The following is a 20,416-nucleotide window of genomic DNA, read 5'->3' on the forward strand; positions in this document are numbered from 1 at the left end:
AGAAAGATCCTGCAGGTTAAGCGGAAGTTAACGCTGAATATCAATGAGTGAACATTAAAGTTAAGCTAACCTTCAGTTAAAAAAAGGGAATTTTAAGTTTTCACGGTTTGAGAAAAAGGAAATGTCCTTATATTGGGAAACAAAAAAAGTTGCGGAAAAATATCAACTCAAGTGTTATTATTATAAGCTTTAAAAAGGGAAGCCAAAATAAAAACTGACTGAGAGTCCAGTGAAATAAAACTCAAGGAAATTAACTAGAACTTTAATTTGTCAAAGTCAAATAAGAACATTGACAATAAATAACCGAAAGAGTAACTTACTAAGACTAAAACAACCGAAAGTTAACCCCGAAAATGGATCAGCTGATTAAACAGCTGCAGCTAGCAGCCGCTGCTCAGGCGCAGGTGCAAACTTCGCCTTCGCATTCGCATCCGCGGCAACATCCGCATACGGCATCCGCCTTGCAGCTTTATGCTGCAGCAGCCGCCGTCAACCTGCGAGTTCCCGGATGGTCGCCATTCCTCAGCCAGCTTCCCATCGATTCCCCAAATCTGGGGGACTCCCAGGGATCTGGTCACCAGGCCACCAGTTCGTCCTCCGTCTACATGCTCCGCCAGATGGCGCTAATGCAGCGAGCCAATGCAGCCGCTGCAGCAGCCGCGATTCAGCAGCAAAGGGACCGGAATTGGAATCGGGAAATGAGTAATAAGGATCAGGATCAGCAAACTATTAAATCGGAATCACTACCGTATCCCAAAAATGTTAGCTCTGGCCGACATCCGCACGACATCCGCGAGGGTAAGTGAATTTAGAAAATTAAAAATCTCTCATTCTAAATTATATATATTTTCTAGTGTTTACCAATTTAATTTTACATATTTAATAAGCCAAATACGATAGTTATAAACCTTGAAAAAAAATAGATTATCGATGGTAAAACCCCTGAGAAATCGCACTCTATTGCATGGGTTTTCACTCTCTAAACTAAGTATTTCGCATTTGGCCAAAATACACAAAATTGCTGGCCAAATTTAATTACGTGCATAATCAACAAGCAGCAACAACAATTACAAGCGGCCAAAAATACACACAGATACGCTTTATAAATACACAGACACATTAAAAGCTGGCCTGCGGGCAAATAATGCTGTTGATTTTGTTGTTGCTGCCGCCTGTTGTTGATTAAAAATTGATCAAAAAACATAAAAACATGCGAATTATGCATGTGCGTATATGCATATGCATATGTAAATGCACGTGTGTGTGTGTGTGGGCGGCAGCGAATTGATTAAAAGGAGCAATTCGATTGAAATTTTATTGGTAAATTGAATAAAGTGCGCGGCGGCGGCGAGTCCCGGCCGGGAAAACTTGTTTTTCCACTCCGGCCATTTGGAAAATTGCATTATCTGCGCAAGCTCGTCGCAAAGTTAATGAATGTAATGAATGAACAAATGAGTGCCGGGCTATGGAATCTAGAATGTGGGTGGCTTGGCCCATAAATAACACAATTTCCGGAGTGTCCTTGCCGGGAATTAGCCTTAAACTATGCATGATTAGTTGCGGTCATTGGAAAATTGGGACGAATGGTATTACTAGTAGAAAGGATTATTCAGAAATTTCATTCCAATTTTTCCTGAAAAGATTTTTTAAAAACTCAAAGAGGTATTTAAATTAGGGAAAAACAAAAATAAACATAGATTTCCTTTTTCAAATTCTAAAAAAAAAAAATTGTAAAATAACCAAGTCCTAAATATTTTGCAATGATTTTTTTAAAACTCAAAGAGGTATTTAAGTTAGCGGAATATACAAATAAACATCGATTTTCTTTTTAAAATTCTAAAATAAAAAAAAATAAAAAAAAAAATTTTATTTATTTAATAAATATTTTTATGTCAAATTTAAGTTCAGTCAAAATGTGAAAATTTATAAGATCACTTAATAAAATTAAGATGATTTTTGGAGGGAAATATTTAAAAACAAAAATACCCCCTTCCCATTTTAAAACCTTGAAGGTCAATGAAAAACTGCAACAATTTGTGAATGGGTCGTGAAAAAGTGCGAAGCAGCTGGCATCGGAAAATGGGAAATGGTGCATGGGAAATGGGCAGTGACAGGTGAAGTCTTCCTATCCTATCCGTTTTTTATTTCTTTTTTTTTTGTATTTTGCCCAGTGCACGCCCAATCCGGGAAACGCCTTTTGTCTTTTGGCAATTGAACTACTTTTGAGGCGCATCCAATTCCGAATGGGAAACTCTTCGATGGGCCTCATCTTCGTTCTCCTACCTCATCCTCCTACTTTTGCCGACGACGGGAAATTAGCTGCCATTAGTCATTTTTATTGTTTTCGGTCGCGGCCCCGAAACCAGAAAATAAAACGAGAGCTAGCACAAGTCGGGAAAAGCGAACACAGGGAAAACTGTAAAGAGAACGGCGCGATATCGAGGGAAAGTCGAGGGGAAGACCTGTGGAAATTGGGCAGCCAAACAATTTGTGGCAGCAATTTTTCTTAACATTTTCGTGAACCCAAAACGAAGACCAAACGAAAAACGGGGGGGAAAAAAAAAGGTCGAACGAGAAGCGAAATGTCTTAATTATTTTTGGTAGCTCAGTCCAAACCGCGTGCCTAAACATACAATTTTCGTTTACGACATTTTAATTAAGTTTTTCCCCATTTTCCTCTGCTTGTGGAAATTGGGCAAATTAATAAGAACGCCATTGGCACGCCCCGTCAGGTTTCCCTTATTCGGTTTCCTTTTTTTTCCTTTGTTTTCAGGTTGTTTTCTTTTTTTTTTTGGGCCCCCTGCCTACCAGCGATCATCAGTCTATCGGTGATGAATGAATTGAGTTGTTGTGGCTCCCAAGTACCAGAGTACCAGGTGATCCCAGGTGATCTCAGGTGATCCGCTCCAGTCGATGGCCACTCATTAGACATCGCTGACCGCGAGCGCTTCTGGTAATTGCCATCATTTCGAGGGACTTTGAGGGAACGGGGGTTTGGGTAGAACTACTGGGAGAACTGAACTGAACCGAACTGCCTAGACCCATAGATTAATTGTGATTGTGTCGAGTGGAAAATGAAGATGGAAACAGGTACGGGGCTGCACGGTGAGAAAGAAAAGAAAAAATATCATAGAAATATTTTCCATGGTATGGTACAACATTAAATTGAGATATCTTGGGGAACGCATAAATGATAAATATATAAATATAAATATTTAAATCAGTAGCGGATGTAGGATAATATCAGAACAATTTTGTTGTTGCATACTTTTTGAATACCACAATTCCTTTCATTTTTAATCCGAGCGGGGGGATCTATCACTCATATCACTCTCCGTAGATTTAAATATCCCAACTTTGTTATTACCAAATAACTTGAAAATTAACAAAGGGACTATTCTCAAGTATGCCAAGTTTTTTTTTCCAGTGCAGTTGATAGGCTCTTCATGGACGAATTTATGAGTGCTGATCTGAAGATTTCTCTCGCCCAAAAGTGAAAGATTGAGTGAGTGGAGTGGAGAGTGTGGAGTGGAAAGGGTCCAAAAACAAGACTGGAAGCCCGAAGAGCCGAAAAACGAACAGCGCTGCCCATCAACATCAGCGACTAATGGGACTCTTGTTCGTCTCGAAAAAGGGGGAAATTGGTAGGGATAGGTATGGGTTTGGGTGGGGGAGCGGTATATATAGGTCCAATTTCCACAGAGATTTTCCTTGGCTAATTAATAAAACGCTCAGTGGGCTCGTTGCACTAATTGGTCCGATCGTCGGGGCCCCTGATGAGCTTTTGACGAGCGCCCCGATTTTTGGCCCGGGAAATGATAATTATTTAAGTGGGCTCCCATTTAGGCGATTGCCAAAAACGAACCGAAAAACATGAAGAAAATAAAGAACACAAAGCCAGTTTATTTCGCCTCCTTTATTTCGCTCTAAATACTCACAACCCACCCACGACGTCCTTGCATTTGCATTAGCATTTGCATAATTTATGAGGGCGACAACCCTGGCCGGTGGCCATAAATTCAACTGAATGGCAGTCGGCCAAAATAGAAGGCAACATCTTTTTTCTAGGCCGACTGCGAATGCATTTTGGCAGCTCCAGTCCACTTAATTTTCCCCGACTCCATCTATTTTCCCCTTTTTTAATTTTTTCGTAACTCTCTTTTTTTTTGGGTCCACCCCCTTTGGTGGACTAATAAAAATCAAAAGGCGTTTTGTTCTCTAAACTTAAATTGAAAACACTTTAGGCCAGTCCTGCCCCAAAAAAACCGTTCCCCTGCCCAAAAACCAAAGGATAAACACTTCAAGGGGCGGATTTGGCTTAGTGCCCCCCCTTCCTTTTTATTTTGGCCCACTCCACCTCTGCTTTTCGTCGTGTTTCTACCGTTGTTGAATTACCGTTTAGCACAAAGATGGCGGCGCTAGATAAAAACATTTTTGGCAACAAAAAAAAAAAAAAAAGAAAAGCTTGTAGGAAAAGCAAAAAAAATAAATAAAGGGCTATATCGTGGGTTTTCATTGTTGTTGTGGTTTTTGTTTCGGGCACTTGACTTGTTTCACATTTTGTTCTTTTTCTTCTTTTTTTTCTTTTTTTTTGTGTTCTTTGGCCATTTACAGTTTTGAGGTGTAATTTTTCTTAAATACCATTACAAGTGCCACGCCTCCGCCCGCCCTCAAATCGCAGAGCTCGTTTGCGATTAGCAAATTAGGGTTAGACCCACTAAAATGGTGAATTTATTGGCTGTATCGCAGGGGTTTCGCTTCGCTTATTATTTAATAACTGCTTGGGGAAAATCTGCGGGGCAATGGGAAATTATATACCAAATGGTCAGTCAATCAATCAGTCCCACTAATTTTTCCCCATTCATTTCGCCACTTTGTTAGCAATCTGTGTCGACAAGTGTCAAGAAATCGAGGCAATTACACGACCCAAAGCCAAAAACGGAGACGGGGAAAATATCAAAGAGCGAGGAAACGCTAAGCGGAAAAGCCGCAAGCACGTAGAATCGAGCGTTTTACCGCTAAAGCTAAGCTCACCACCCTCGAAAAATCAGAAATCCCAGAAACACCCACACACGTCCTGATTTTTATGCCATCTCCATGGACTTGAGCTCCCCTCTCTCGACGACATGAAAATTATGTAAAACTTAAGTAAAAGATGAGCTCGTCAAGAGTTATGACACCCCAGGGAGACCAAGGATGTGGATGTGGATGTGTAGCAACCCCTAGAATCAAGTGGACGAGGGTGACTTCAGTTTAGGTCGAAGTGTGTATGTACTATCTATATGGTTTTTTGGAACCCTTTGATGGAATGCTTTTGTAAAAGGGTATAAAACAAACAAGGCTGACATTTAGTCTACCGACAATTAAATAATTTAAAAGATATAAAAAAACAAACCCATTTAATTGTAGGGTATATAATAAAATCAAAATAACCACACAAGACTAAAAACTGTTGACCAAACAACAAAATCTAGCAGCATTTAAGTGGCAAAAACCACCCATACACAAGCCCCAACCCTCGGAAAGGAAAACCCCACTCGGAAAACCCTCGACGCTTGTTGGATTCTCTCGTAAATGCCGCATGTGCGTTTATATTGAAACAGATTGCTCTGCCATTTCATTCCATTCCCGTTCATTCCATTCCATTCTATTCCCCGATGTCAGGTGTCAGTGGCGTAGTCACTTGAGAGGGGTTTTTTATAACAAATTTTTATGTTATGTATTTCTTAAGCTAAATATTTCCTATATAGTTTTACCTGCAAGGGGGCTACGGATCACCGAAACCCCCCTTAGTACGCCCCTGGTGCATGACACTTGTTTCGTTTGTCCTTTGTGAAATTGTTGCGGTCTGCAATTTGCTGCAAATGACACCCCTCTTGAAAATCCTCTAAGGGAAGGAGGGGGGTTCTTCATTCTTCTCCTCTTTCTGGCAGCAAAGACGACGACGATGGCGGCCATATTGCGTATACGCCATGTGGTTCGCCCCCCCCTTTTTTTGGTTGTGCGTGTGTGTGCGTATGGTGCGCATCAACCACCTCCGAGTGGAAAGTGGTGGCCCAGGGGGGAAGGACAGGCAATCGCCTACCCTGGTTACGCTCCGCCACCGCCCGCTTTTCCTAGCCTTCCTTCCAAAAAGGAAAAATCAGGAAAAAGTGTGTGGGGAGAGGGGAAGAAGAAAAGCCGCACGACACTTCGGGGCTAATACAATTTATACACTTGGCTTGGCGTCGTTTCGGTTTGGCTCAGTGCCATGGTCCAAAAAGAGGGTGAAAGGGGGAGGTGGAGTTCAGGGGATTGGCAGGACCTCGTCCTCGTCCCCTTTCTCTTCCTCTCTCTGTCGCTCTTTTAGCCCGGCTCGATTGTCAGCCAGTTTTACGGTTGGATCAATGTTTATGCCATTCTACAAACACACGAATATGTATGTATGTATACACACACCGAGGCATTTATCCTTGTTATACTATACACCACCCTGTCTACTGATTTTCCCCCCACAATTTCCACCGCCCCTCTAAGCGCCTTTCTCAGTGGGATTTTCGTTTGTAAATTGGAAAATTTTGTTTTTCGTGTCCTCTGTAGGAGGATTTTTGACGCGACTACTGTTGTACTTGGCAAACAATGGGATTGATTTTACTTAAAATATTTTGACCTTCAAATGTGAAGTTTTAGGTGCCAAAATATAGATTAAAATACCATAGTATTTCCCAATTCTTATCCACCCAAATTTTTAATAACATTTGGATGAATGATAGCACAAATTTGAGATCTTCTTATGGCTTATTAAATGTGATTTTAAAATTTCTTTTAAGGGGTGATCTCCAGTCGATACTGTAGCTCCTACGATTTCTCGCTGTTGCTGTAGTCACAATATTTCTTGTATCCAAGAGCGTTCCGCTCGTTGGCTGTCTACCCTGTCGCGCCCCGAACCCCCGAAACCCGAACCTCGTAACCCCCATCTATGCCAAAGCTCCACCTCAAGTTGCCTCCACAACGTTGTCGTTGTATCTAATAAACCTTAAATGAAGGCAATATTGTGGGGTTGTTTTGGGTTAATATTGAAACGATAAAATTGAATTGAGCCGTATGCCCAGGGAGGTTTTCAAGGGGCGGGAAAAAGGGGGAGCAGCAGACGTCCCTGAAAGTTTTCCCCGTTGTTGTTTAGGTCTCTGCTTTGCTTTTCCGCTTTCTTTGCTTTTTCCATGCTTTGCTTTGGTTTTCGGTGAGTTGTAATGACACTTTTAGCTGACTTTGAAGCCATTTCACCGACGCTTTAGTGTGTGTCTGTGTGCTGGTGTTCATTTCCGTTTCCGTTCGTGCTTTTCGAAGCCCCACTGTTTATTGTTCTCCACGAGCCGATGCGGTTTTTAATCAATTTTTGGGACACGATTGACTTGGCATTACTTTTGGGTTAGAGCAAACGTGCGTGACTTTCGGGGAATTATATAGGGACTGTGTGATTTCAATAAAAAAAGAAAAACTTTCTCTATTGAAATTAAATCTTAGAAACAACAGCTACACAATAACATTAAAAATTTCAATTAATTTTTTCTAAGTTATAAAAAATAATGATATCCTATCTTACGAACGCCATGAAACTGAGGTGAAAAAGAAAGTGGAATCCCAAAAGGCAGAATACAAAGTAGTAAGGTAAAAGCAAGTGATAAATAGAGTGTATAGGGATAAGAACAAAGTGGTTCCGACCGGAACTAAAAAAAAACAGGGATATTAAGTATTCGTATTTCTATCTGTTTCCGTCGCTGTTTTGGCCATGTTTTTTCGCTGTTTTGGCCAAATGCCGCCGGCAATTCGCCCGTCTGCCTCGCTCTTCCCCTCCTACTCTCTCCCCTTTCGCGCCCTCTCTTTCTCGCCCGTGTTTGGTTCAGCTTTTGGCAGCTGCGACTTTTCCGCTTAACATGCGCTCAACATGTTTGCCGCTGTTGTTGCTGCGTTTTTTATTAATTGAAAAGTTAATTAAAGGTGATAAAAATTATACATGCCACCGATTTTCGCGCTGCAGGCGTTCGACAGCAACAACAACAACAAAGGCGAAAACAACAACAGCGAAACACGTTTCAATTACACGCACACACATACGCACACCTGCTTGTTATACATACACCTACCATTTACAACAAGTTGCTCTCTCTGTCCCTCTCTTGGCAGCGACGCCGCTTCGCTGTCGACGTCGCAGTCGCCATAGTTTGTGCATTCCACTGGAATGAGATGAGCGAAAGAGATAGTGCGATGGCAAGTTAATTAAATCCTCATGTATTAATCACGGCACCTACTCCCCACTCCCCCTCCCCCTGCCCAAAACCTCCTCTCGTGCCCTCTCTTTCGCTCTATTAATCGCCACCGCTCGAAAACCCGTTGTGCCTGAATCCTGTACACTACACAAAAAAAAGCTCAATTTTAAAAATAATAAAAATAAAATATGTATCACAAATGGATCATTTTTAAATCAATCAAATATGTAGATATGTATGTCATGCGACGATCGCAACTTCATCTTTGTATGCATGTTTGTATGTGTGTGCAAAAGTTCCTCTTTGGCGACGAAAAATAACTAAATAAATTACTTAATAATAAAGGGACCTGTACAAAATTTGCATTATGAGGGTTTAACATGTGTATTTATATACATACACACATACATAGCTAGCTTTTAGATAGACGAAATAAATGTTTGTATGTATTTGTGTGGGTGCTCCTCTGCGTTGCGCTTTTGCACGGTTATAAAAAGTGAACTTAAAATCAATGCACTGAGTGTTGCAGTTGGTACTCACCTGTACAATAAGATAATCACAGCTAATCCATTGTTTTTATTTACCACAAGCACTTTATATTTCACTTTTAACTGCATTTGCAAAAATGCGTGTGTTTTGATTTGTTGATCGCAAAGAAAGCGTCGCAATGCAAAGTATGACCGTATTGAGAAGCCTAATCTTCCTCTAAAAATACTAGATTTGCGATACTAATGGGGGTTAGTATTTTGTAAGGACGATTATGAAATAGTAGGGGTATCCTTTTAATTAGAAACGCTTATAAATAAGAAAATAAAAATAAAAAAATGTAAAGTTAAGAGGTAACTAAATTATGATTATTATTTTGCACTTGTTTTTTTTCTGTGCAGCCAAAATCCTCGCTGTCGCTCTCTCTTTCGCCCGCCCTGTTGCTCTCTCTTTCGCTCGCGTGGGCCTAAATCTGCGCTTGCGTGATTCCGATGGCAAATTAATTCCTTGGTAATTTGTTTTGATGTGATGTGCGACTTGAAATTGATTGAGATTGTGTTGTTGTTGTTGATACTGCTGTTGTTGTTACTGCTTCTGCTGGGGAAGAATTCATTAAAAGCAGCAGAAATCAATTTTTATTTTATGCTCGCCTCTTGGCTTTTTCGTCGCCGTTTTTTGCTTTTTACCTGTTTTTTTTTTTGCTTTGCCCATGCTTTGCTTTTGCTCAAATTTCCTGACTGCTTTGGTTGCTTTGTGCATAAATCATCCGACCGGGTCAGACATAACTTTCAATTAATAAACTATTGTCTATATTAATAGATTTCGTATGCCATTTGCCATGGTTTTTGGCTTTTGCGCCGAGATTTGTTTGCCCAATTAATTATACAAAGAAACCGAAATTGTTCTTGGAATTGGAACCCATATTGGTATGGTATTTTGGGGATTATTATAACTGGATGAGCTTTCACAACGGAACATCTGGTTGGGAATACAAGTGGATTTTCAGAAGCAAATTAATATTTATGTGCCATTGTGCCTAGTAATATGGGTAGCATTTGTGGCATGGTAAATATTTTAATTGGCTTAGGAAAAGGTATAATACAACTTCAAATGTGTTTTCTTGAATGCAATAGAATGTGGCATTTTGTAAATGTATTACATTTTTAATAAGAGGTTATCTTCCTATTATTCTTGGCTTAAGTTATGACTAAAATCTTTCAATTTCTGCCAATAAAATGACACCCTACAACCCTAAATCCGTGACTTCCATCGTTCCTCAACCTTGCACCTGCAGCACACACACACAAACAGACACACAACCAGACAGCGCGAAAGAGACAGACAGTTGGACCACGCCCACTCTTCGAAGAGAGCGGACGACGTCGCTTCGTAATCAAATTAAGTAAATTACAAGCTCTCAAATGTGCAAGACTCGTGTTTTACCAGGCTAATAACTGCCGAAAACGGCGGAGAATCCCGGAGAATCGCAGCAGGGCCAAAACGAGATCCCAAAGAATTGGTATGATGGCCTGATCCGCAGCCTTTGAGGACTCACTCCAGTTTGGTTCCCCAGATTGCCCACATTCAGATTCCCCAGACAACTTAAGAACTCAATTTGTGCTCCCTATCTCTCTCTCCCTCGCACCTCCTCTCCTTTCCGCTCCTCCGGGGGCCCTAGTGCTATCTCTTTCGCGGGCAGAGCCTGATCTTTGCCGCGCTTCCTTTCTAAATTGATTTTGAAAACAAAATGATCGTAAATTTTGATCGTCTTTGCAGCCTCTGCAAATTACCGAAGCTTTCAGGTTCTGTTGCTCTGGCCCCGACGATCTTCAAGCGGGCACCGCCCCAAAATCATTGTGCTTGTTGTTGCTGGTGTTGGCTCTTTTATGGGCCTTGATTGAGTTGTCATATTTTATTACCGAAAATTTTAGACAACGTTGCAACGGCCCAACCAGCCGAAGGTTTCATTTGCCACAGCGAATTGGGTTCGTGCGATCCCGAGATCCCCAGATCTTGAGATCTGCAGGTCTACTTTTGACGTTGACGCCGGCGCAGGCGCGGCTTCACACCTGTAATGGTGGTATTGGTGTAATGGCTCGACTGTGTGCTGTCTGTGTGTGTGTGTGATATTCAGGTGATAATATGCCCGCCATTTTCGTAATGGAAAGTAATTATTGTTTGCGGCAACGAATTACAGTAATCGTCATAAAATGTTTCCCCATGACTGCCCGCAGCGGCAGAGCAGCGCTGCAAACGCCAAAAAAAAAAATAAAAAAAAAAACACCCAACAATCAGCGGCCGTAAACAGCGGCGAGGAAGCAGAGCAGCAGAAGGAGACGGAACGAGCGGGAGGGAGAGGGACAGAGCGACAGAGAGCAGACGGCAGCCCTCCTATAATCAAGGGAAATAACATTTTCAAGCAGCGTTAAAACTAACATTAATTATGTCCGAAACGAACAAAACGATCGAGTGCGGAATAAGGAACGCGGAAAGTGGAACGGTGGAGAAGGGAACGCGGAACGTGGAAACGAGGAAGCGCATCACCGAAGAGGAAGCCTAAAAAAAAATTGGTCAAAAAACAAAAGTGGCACAAGGCAAAGATCGTTTATGCGGGGTGAACTAATGGAAATACTCTTGTGAAGCACTTAAAATACAAATTAAAAACAAAATGTACATATGACGTACTATTGTGTTATATTAGACGGCCGTAAAAGAAATTGGCGCCCAACGTGGGGCGCTAAGATGCGCTATTGGCAAGCAAATTATTATTCAGTTCCTCAAAATTATCTGTAGTAGTAATCAAAAGTTAAAACAAAGCGTAAACAAGGTGCTGTCAATGTGCTAAAGCTCTGTGTAATGAAGCGACTTAATCAAGGGGATTCGAAATAAATGGCGTTGAGCATGCAAGAGTGGACGACATGCCATGTGCCATATGAGAAAGTGTAGCCTGGCATCCCTGGTGAACATATCAAATTAATAACTGTCAAATAATATAACGTTTAAAGCAGCTAAATGAAATGAAAATTAGCCATAGACGGAATGCTGGGGCAAAAACAAGAGAGATGGAGCCAGCACATGCAACACTGTAAGTGGCTTTTGTGGCGCCCCGATCTGATATATGTACATGTACATTGTACAAGTGTGTATGTTAAACCCAAAGGCGATCGATGGAAAGTCGTTAGAGCCACGAACATGGCAACAAAGCAGGGAACCGAAAAGGAAAGGACCGAAGGTGGAATGGGAAGGAAAACGAGTGCAGCCCCCGTTCAGAGTTACGCCCCAGAGACCGAAACCAAAGGAAAACCTGACCGAACGTAGGCGCATCCAATCCTCTCCCCAACAACAGCAACCTATAACCGAAGCGATCTCGGACGATCTGAAGGAAGACGAGCTCTCTAACCAACAAACCAACGAAACGAACGACCGAACGAAACGACGTTAATAAGAAATTAATGTCTTGATCATTTTCGATCGTTATGTAAATCAATCAGGCAAATTATAGCTCAGGGGCTTGCCACAATAATTAGACCCTATTCGTAATAATGCGCCACAAGCTGCCAGCGAGCGAGCGAGAGGGCCGATATTCGGATAGAGATAGCGATAGAGCGATCCTCTTGGCGTGCAGACGCTGACGCGCCCCTTTGCAAAAATGTAAAAGAAAAAAAAAAAAGAAAAAAAAGAAACGAAAGCGCAAAAAAAAAAAAAGCAGGCAAGAACGAGGTAAAAAATGTGGCATGCAACGCCTTGATGTCTTCTTCGACTCGGGAGAAGACTGAAGACTGCAGAGTGAAGACCGAAGACGGAAGACTCGAGACCCCGAGATCCAAGATCCAGGGACGTCTTCATTAAAACAACAAAACATTTATGCGCCGCTTTGGCATGTCGATCGTAGCTGGGAGATCGTTTGAGAGCAGTTCGTCATGGCAGCAGACTGGGCAAAGCTCCGGGCAAAGGGGGGTTAAGATGGGGGTTAAGAGGGGGTTAAGAGAGGGTTAGGGGGGCAACTGGCAACATCGTAACAAGATGCGTAAAAATTATTGATTTTCTTTGACTTGATTGTTGTTGGCTATCAAAATTTAATCATAACATGCAGCACAACCGGCAAACAGAAGAGAGAGAGGTACACTGGGAAAAATGTTAGTGCTATAAAAAAGAAAATATAAGACTAAAAATAGAAATGATATTAAATTAACTAACCAAATGATTGAAATGAAATATTATTTAGGTTTGATCTAAACCTTGTCTTGAACCGGTTGGGAATTATAGACTCTTTATCGTTTTAAACACGATTCTTTGGGGTATACAAGATTTGTTCGAGTGTAGGAGGATGGCAAGGAGTAGGGGCAACAGGTACTGGTAGTTGGAGATGGCTAGCATGTTGCCAAGTTAACCACTTCCCCCTCCCCTTTGAATTTTCAATTTTGCATCGCAGCAGCAGGGCAAAGTAATTTGCCGCGTTGACGTGCCTGGCCTGGCAGATGAGCAATGACCCGGCCCGACCAGATCGCCAGATCGCCAGAACCCAGACCCCAGAATTCAGAACTGAGACCCCGAAAACCTTACCATACCAGAAAACCCGGACAGCCTTTTGCTGTCGATTTCACTCGCTCGTCGTGTCGATCAATTCGTTTTAATGCAAACAACTCGTATAAATTCATGTGGCAAGTGGGCAGCCAGCCGGTGTTTCTCGGTTCCCCGTCCCCCAGCTCCTTGGCGATCCCTTCCTGGAAACACTGGCGAGGCACCGGGCACTGGGCACCAGGCAAAGTGCAAAGAAATTCATTAAATTAAGTGCCACACATTTGTGGCCCACTGTGCGGTGCCTTTGGAGAACGGAGCTCTGCGCTCCGATTGCGGTTATTATTGCTCGCCCATAAAGCGGTCGACGGAAATGAGACTGTGGTGGACAAGGACTTGGATGGGTTAGCTTGGAATGGGCCAGAACCCAGTTGAGTGACGGCGTCAGAGTTGTCGGGACCTAGACAAATTACTGGGCACCTCGCAAATGGCGATTGTCCGGGTGTCTACTGTAATGCGCTTGGCGGAGCCTCGCGTCGCGTCGGCTAATGATGATGGACTCGTAGCGATCGACTCACTAGGGGTGGTAAAAAACAGGGAATCTCTGAGGTATTTATCCCATTTTATGTCTACTAAAAATGCTTAGCCGAAACTTTGGTTAGGCTACTGAAAAGGCCAAGTACAGTAATACGAAAAGATTTATCATAGCTAAAGGATGAAAAATATCGTAATTATCGAACCAATATATCGAAATTTCGATAATTTTCAAGTTCTATCTCAAAGTCATCTATAATAACCACCAGCTTCCCACGTTATAAGTACTAAACAGTTTAACACACTCCAAACATCAAAGTTAGAGTCGGGAAAAGGAAAACTCGGACAATCCATCAAAGTGCCCAGGAACTAAACGCCTTTGACAGGCAATGAAAAGCATCGCTGGGAAAGGGGTTAAAACTGGAGTTTAAAGTGTGATACAGAGGCGTCCGAGGGAAATCCCCGTGTCAAAGGGGCACGTGTCTGACTTTGCGCCCGATTCTGGGCACTATTTTTTTGGTGATCATCCCGGAGGGTTGACTCAGCTGAAAAAAAAGAGGGTCGCACAATTAGCAGCCGTAATAGTTTATGTGGCCTAACTTGTAGCCCTTTTTTTGGAACATTCCTTTTTTTTACTTTATTTTTGGGTGTTTTATTTGTGTATTTTTTGTACAGTGTTTTTTATTCTATTTTTTTTTGAGTCAGGCAAATCAAATCATGTGACAAGCTTCTAATGAACCTCAGAAGGCACCCCAAAATGTTTTTTTTTAATTTGGTGACTCTACATTTTTCCCAGCCAGGCGACATTTGTGCGGCCTATAAATGCTAATGAGCCCTCACATTTTTTTTTTGGTTGCTTTCGCCAGTTTCAATCTCTTTTTTTTATGGATTTTTAGGGGCATTTTTTGGGTAATTTTTTGTGGGTCGTTTTGGAGGTGGAAAGCCGTCGTCGTTATGGAAGGAAGTCTGATGTCCTTGTGCTCTCTGCTCATCATCATCATCGTCCCGAGGGCCTCCTTCCTTCATCTGCGTGTGCATTTTGTTCCACTTGAGTTTGTTTGTTTAACGACCTTTGAAATTAGGCAAAACTAAGGGGCAAAGGATGAGGCCCGATGCTCTGGGCTCTGTTCTCTGTTCTCTGGGGTTGGATTCTGTGGATTCCCCGATTCTCGTTTCTCGACTGGCCGGCAGACAGCAATTTATACTGTTTATATGCTAATTTCGTCGATCGCCTTTTCACCCAGACGCCTTTTGCATCTGATTCGGATTCAGATGCATATTTGCCATTTGCTGGCCTAATTTAAATTGGGTTAATGCTTTTAATTAGCCGGCTTTAAAGGGGGGGTGAACGGAACAACGAGTGTCGGAGGGTTGAAACTCTTGAGCAACGGAATAATTTACTTGAGTTATGAGTAAGCGAGAAATCGATTTCTTGAATAAATTCAATATAATCTTTGAAAGTCGGTAAAAGTGTTTATACTTTAATTCCAATATTGTTGGAATTTTTCTACTGCTCACAAAAAAAAACGCATGATATGAAGCTAGGATCGATTTGATGTTATGTGGTATCAATTTTGACTTGTTATGCAGGCATCTCAATTCGATATGCTTGCATTGTCACATTGCTTCTTCTTTTATTTTTCGAAGCCAGAGAATCTCCGAGAGAGAGATTTCGGTAAAAACGATATGCGTATGCAATACCAGAAATTACCATGCGCATATCGAACTGACCGCGATGTGTTTTTTTGTGTGTAAAACAATTACAAATAATTTTAAGTGAGTTAAATTCAAATGCGTTTTATGTTTTTTTTTTAAATAAAACTCTTATTTGTTTTTCGCAATGTAGCCTTATAGATTCCCTCCATCCTACGACTTCCCCATCAATCCTTGGGGGTCTCATTCGGCTGCAGTTGTGCCACCTTGGTTCGGGCCAGCTCTAAATGGCCGGCAAATGTTTTAACCATTAACTGCCACGCCCCATATATCGATTGCGGGCCAACAACCAAGAGCACATGAGGCTGCCCCCCATCAACCCACTGTGTTGTTAATCCAAATCCCAGAGCTCAGGAGCCAAAACAAAACAAAAGCCAAAGACCTGTTCCAGTTCACTCTGAATCTGAATCTTCGTGGCAAATTAGGAGGACAAACCCCCGAAATGCTGCGGCACACAAAACTATGCCAGATACGAGTTCGTATACCTCCTCCTCTTCTGCTTTTCCTGGGTAGTCGGAGTCGGAAAGTCAACAAAAACCATAATTCAGATAATTTTATTTATAACACCCTTGAGGAATTATATTTTATTTACTCTTTCAAGTGTGATGATGAGGTCGAGAGCGAAGTGGTAAGGGGTAAGGGCATTGTTGGATGGACCGATACCGATATGGCCAGAGTCCTTGTCAGGGACCTGCCCCCTTTGTTGTGTTTCGGTGTTTTGGTGTTCGGTGTTTTGGTGTTTTGGTGCCTGCTGAACTCTATGAAACGTCTGGCTCAGGGGGTTGAACTCCGTCCTTCGACTCCTTCGATTTGCTAGCAGATGTGTTTGTAAATTGTCAAAATCTGTGTGCATTTCAGCATATGAAACTCACGTTCCATGATTTTTATTGTATTTCTGGTTTTCGTTTTAGTTTTTGGGAGGTGTGCTGCCTCTCTTGGTGGTTTGTGCGGTTAGCCAGTGGCCAGAAAAGCCCCAAGTCCCTGAAAACCCCACCGAAACCCCCTCGTAATTGCCCAGTCGGCAGGAGCAAAAGCAGAAGCACTGGCAAATTTTTGCAATTAAATTTCACTTAAAACTGCAACTGAAGGGATACGAAACGTTGGGTTGGGCAGAAGGGGGAAAAGGTCCGTAGGAGTAATTTACTTCCGCCATTGGAGCTTTAAACATATCCGAGCAACACCCACCACTTCCTAATTGTGGAAACCAATTTGCGCCGCTATAAATTAGAAAGACAAACGACGCTCCTCCTTGAATCCTGCTGAATTTTCCGAGGGGCTGACGGGCTGGCTGGCTAGCAAGGGGGCGTGGCCGGCGCTTCCTGCTACGTTACCATTTCCATTTCGGTTTCAGTTCCTGCACTCGCATATCTTGGAAATTTGCATAAATAGACTTTAATTGTTTGCAATTATAAAACGAGACCGAAACAAGCGGCACCGCCTCCCCTTCGGTGGAAACATGGATACATGGATACGTGGAAACGCGGACTCGGGAATTCATGGACATAGGGATACACCCTGGGACTGCGATTCACTCGGTCGATATCCAGCAGATACTATTTATTCCGATTTATTGTGCCTGCGATATAGTAAGACTCTTATTTTGCCAAATTCTTATAGTAACCGATTAACACTATTAACTAGGCAAAATCCATCTCAGTTCATCATAGTTTAATAATACTAGTTAGTTAGTCGATATTTTTACAATATTTATACGAAAACATCGATGTTTTCAAGGGAAAACTCCCTTAAAATGTAGAGAAAGGTCAATAACATTACAATGAACTCATGTCTTTTTTTCTTCTATTCATGTAGACTCCAGTCATGAGGATAATGACAGCGAGGAGTCAACTTCAGCTATTATCAAAAAAGAACCCAAATCCAATCTGGAACCGGATGAGGATGCGGATGCGGATGTGGATGTGGAGTCCTCGAAGCGCAGGCGCTGCAGGACCAACTTCAACTCCTGGCAGCTGGAAGAACTCGAGAGAGCCTTCCTGGGAAGCCACTATCCTGACATTTTCATGCGAGAGGCCCTGGCCATGAGGCTCGATCTGAAGGAGGGTCGCATAGCGGTGAGTTGGAAAAATCATATATGTGTTATCATAAAAATCCCATATAATCTTCAAGCAATGCCTATCCCCAAGTTCCCTACCCCATCACAATACCTTCCCATTTCGATCCGCGTTTCGATAACATTTGCGTGAGCATTGTAAAACAATTTGGTGGCAACTGGAACTCAATTACTCAATAAAACCAATTACCTGACTATTTTTATCCATTATAATTCATTTTATTTCATTTGCAATTGCGTTTCGTGTCGCTCGTTGTTGTAATGATTTCAATTGCATTCCCAGAGCGGAGCTTAACCCTTTGTCCCCACTCTTAACCCCCAATCCCCCTTGGACCCTCCCCAATCTACGATGGCTGACTTTGCATGTCAGCCGTGTGATTATCGTGGCTCTTTGTCTATCTGGCTATCGTGGCTATATATGTGGCTATATAGCTATTCGGCTACATAGGTATAGCCCTCTCTTTTTCCTTTTTTTTGGGTTCGGGGACGGGGACATTTGGCTACGCTTTTCGTCTGAAATTGTTTCTTGACATGACATATCAATTTGTCAATGCGAACGACAAGACAGCGACAGTCTGTCCGTTCGTCATTCCCTCCAGTCAGTCAGTCATTCATTCGAATGCAACTCCCCAGGTTTTGGAGGTAAAAATTTCAGGAGGGGGAGTCTCTTGTTAAAGGCATTGCATGTCGCCGTTCGAAAACAATTTGTTGCACATTAAAAAATGCACAATGCATGCAAATGACTTCAAATTGTCACACACACACACACGGGTGGCCGCCCACTAGAAAAACCCCTCCTCGACTCCGCCCCTGGCACCTCCCCCCTCGATACGCTTGGGTTCCCCGGCAAACTGCACGTCAATTAGCGACGCCATCTTGTTTATGACTCCAACTAACCAAAGCAACCATCCCCATCTCCATCCTCATCATCATCATCATCACGATCTCCACCGCGATGATAATGACGATCCATCTCCAGAACGCATGACATATTATTGCCCTTGGTCTGGTTAATCGTCCGCATCCGAATTGGTGACTTATTGAAATGAAATGGAGGTAATGGATATGTCTGTCTAGGGATACTCACTCATTAGATAACTTATTTTTACAATCTATGGATAGGTTTTATGTCTATACTAAGTAAAGATCCTGATACTCACTCACTAGATAACTAGATAACGAAGTTTTGGACCATTTTTGGCCAAGTTACCGCAAAAAAACAAAAAGGAAAAATTCCTATTTTTACCAAAAACCCAAACACCAATTTTACAAAAAAAATTAGTTTTTTGACCATAACAATGGAAATATAGATCCAAATATGGATTGTCATACCTTTCTGAACTCGTTATTAAATTTCCAATCGATTGGCATTTAAACCTGGACATTTTATTTTTTTGCCATTTTTCTTAAAAAATTATGATGTTACCCCTTGTAAAAAAATTGAAAATTTACGAAAATTTTATTTTTTCATGATCACCCGGAAAGTGTCACGGATTTATTTATTGTCTTGTTATCTGTTCAAAACAGTATGTATTTTTCGTGTAGGACCATTTTTGGCCAAGTTATAGCAAAAAAACGAAAGGAAAAAAGTTCAAGTTTCTACCAAAAACCCAGACCACAATTTTTCACAAAAAAAAAGTGGAAATATTGATCCAAATATGGAATGTCATACCTTTCTGAACTCGTTATTAAATTTCCAATCGATTTACATTTAAGCCTGGACATTTTATATTTGTGTCATTTTTTTTTTTGTATTATGATGTACCCCCTTACAAAAAAGAAAACTACTAAAAGATCTAAAGATGTATACCTAGTCTTGATACTAAATCCAATTTTCTTTGCAGGTTTGGTTCCAAAACCGACGTGCCAAGTGGCGCAAAAAGGATCACACGAAGAAGGGTCCTGGGCGACCGGCGCACAATGCCCAGCCGCAGAGTTGCAGTGGAGCTCCCATTCCGTTGACCGAACTGCGGGCCAGAGAGCGGTGAGTACGAGATCGGTGAGGGAAGCAGCCCAGATAACCCTGATCACTAACCTTAACCCCGATCCTTGCGCAGAGCTCAACGCAGGAAGCGGATGAAGAAAGCGATCGATCGGCAGGCGAGGAAGCTGCGTCTCAAGGGAATCGAGGTGGACTTGGCCCGGCTAAAAGCGGATTACCTGGCTGCCCACAAGGACATCTGGGAGAAGGAGGAGGAGGAGGCGATGGAGGAGGAGGACCTAAGTTTCTACGAGGGCGAGGACGATCTAACCATCGATGTGGTGGGCGAGGACATGACCGGCGACAGTCAGGACAACTCGTTCTGCTCCTCCAGGACGACCTATCAGAAGAGCACCAGCAGCGAACTGGATCCCGATGAGCCCGATACTGGGGTGCCCATTAAACTGGAGACTGTACCTCCTCCACCCTCACAAACTAAAACCCCCTACAGCTCCCCCTTCAGCATCGAGTCCCTGTTGGGCTCATAGCGAATAACTGTAGTAAAGTAGGCTTACGATTGCGATAATGGTGGCTAGCTAATAACTAAGTGCGAATATAACCTGAAAAAAAACCCAAAAACCAAATTCTTTCCCGGCGGTCAAGAGTGTGCCAGTGCAAATTTGAGTACGGTTAGGAGTACGCATGCCGAAATGCGAGTGCATTTTAATTTCCAGACAACAGCCCTCGAGGCTCTCGAGGGGCAAGACATAAGAAACCAGCGAAGAGAGAAAAGCAGCTTCAGGAGGCGGAGGCAGTGCATCCATCAAGTTCACACGCAGCTCGCACGGTGGAGTCGATCGGTTGGACTAGGTGGTAAAATAAGTGAACTTTTGTCGATAAAGATTTGCGATTTGCAGATTTAAAAGA

At 42.4% G+C, this 20,416-nt stretch overlaps 1 protein-coding gene across 3 annotated transcripts; it reads left to right on the forward strand.

Annotated features, from left to right (window-relative positions):
- The first annotated feature begins 285 nt into the window (after window positions 1-285).
- Window positions 286-20,179, forward strand: OdsH (Ods-site homeobox). 3 transcript variants are annotated; one of them, XM_017140608.3, is made up of 4 exons: window positions 286-798; window positions 17,310-17,569; window positions 19,413-19,552; window positions 19,626-20,179. In XM_017140608.3, the coding sequence occupies exons 1-4, from the start codon at window positions 354-356 to the stop codon at window positions 20,035-20,037; spliced, it is 1,257 nt and encodes a 418-aa protein (XP_016996097.2). In that variant the 5' UTR covers window positions 286-353; the 3' UTR covers window positions 20,038-20,179. The 3 variants fall into 3 exon arrangements, with proteins under 3 accessions (XP_016996097.2, XP_070074664.1, XP_070074665.1); XM_070218563.1 differs by having other exon boundaries at window positions 19,413-19,567; window positions 19,626-19,746; XM_070218564.1 differs by lacking the exons at window positions 17,310-17,569; window positions 19,413-19,552; window positions 19,626-20,179 and adding an exon at window positions 4,882-5,247.
- The last annotated feature ends 237 nt before the right edge of the window (window positions 20,180-20,416 follow it).

The sequence above is a fragment of the Drosophila takahashii genome, chromosome X (assembly GCF_030179915.1).
Source record: "Drosophila takahashii strain IR98-3 E-12201 chromosome X, DtakHiC1v2, whole genome shotgun sequence".
In the NCBI taxonomy this organism is placed as follows: domain Eukaryota; kingdom Metazoa; phylum Arthropoda; class Insecta; order Diptera; family Drosophilidae; genus Drosophila; species Drosophila takahashii.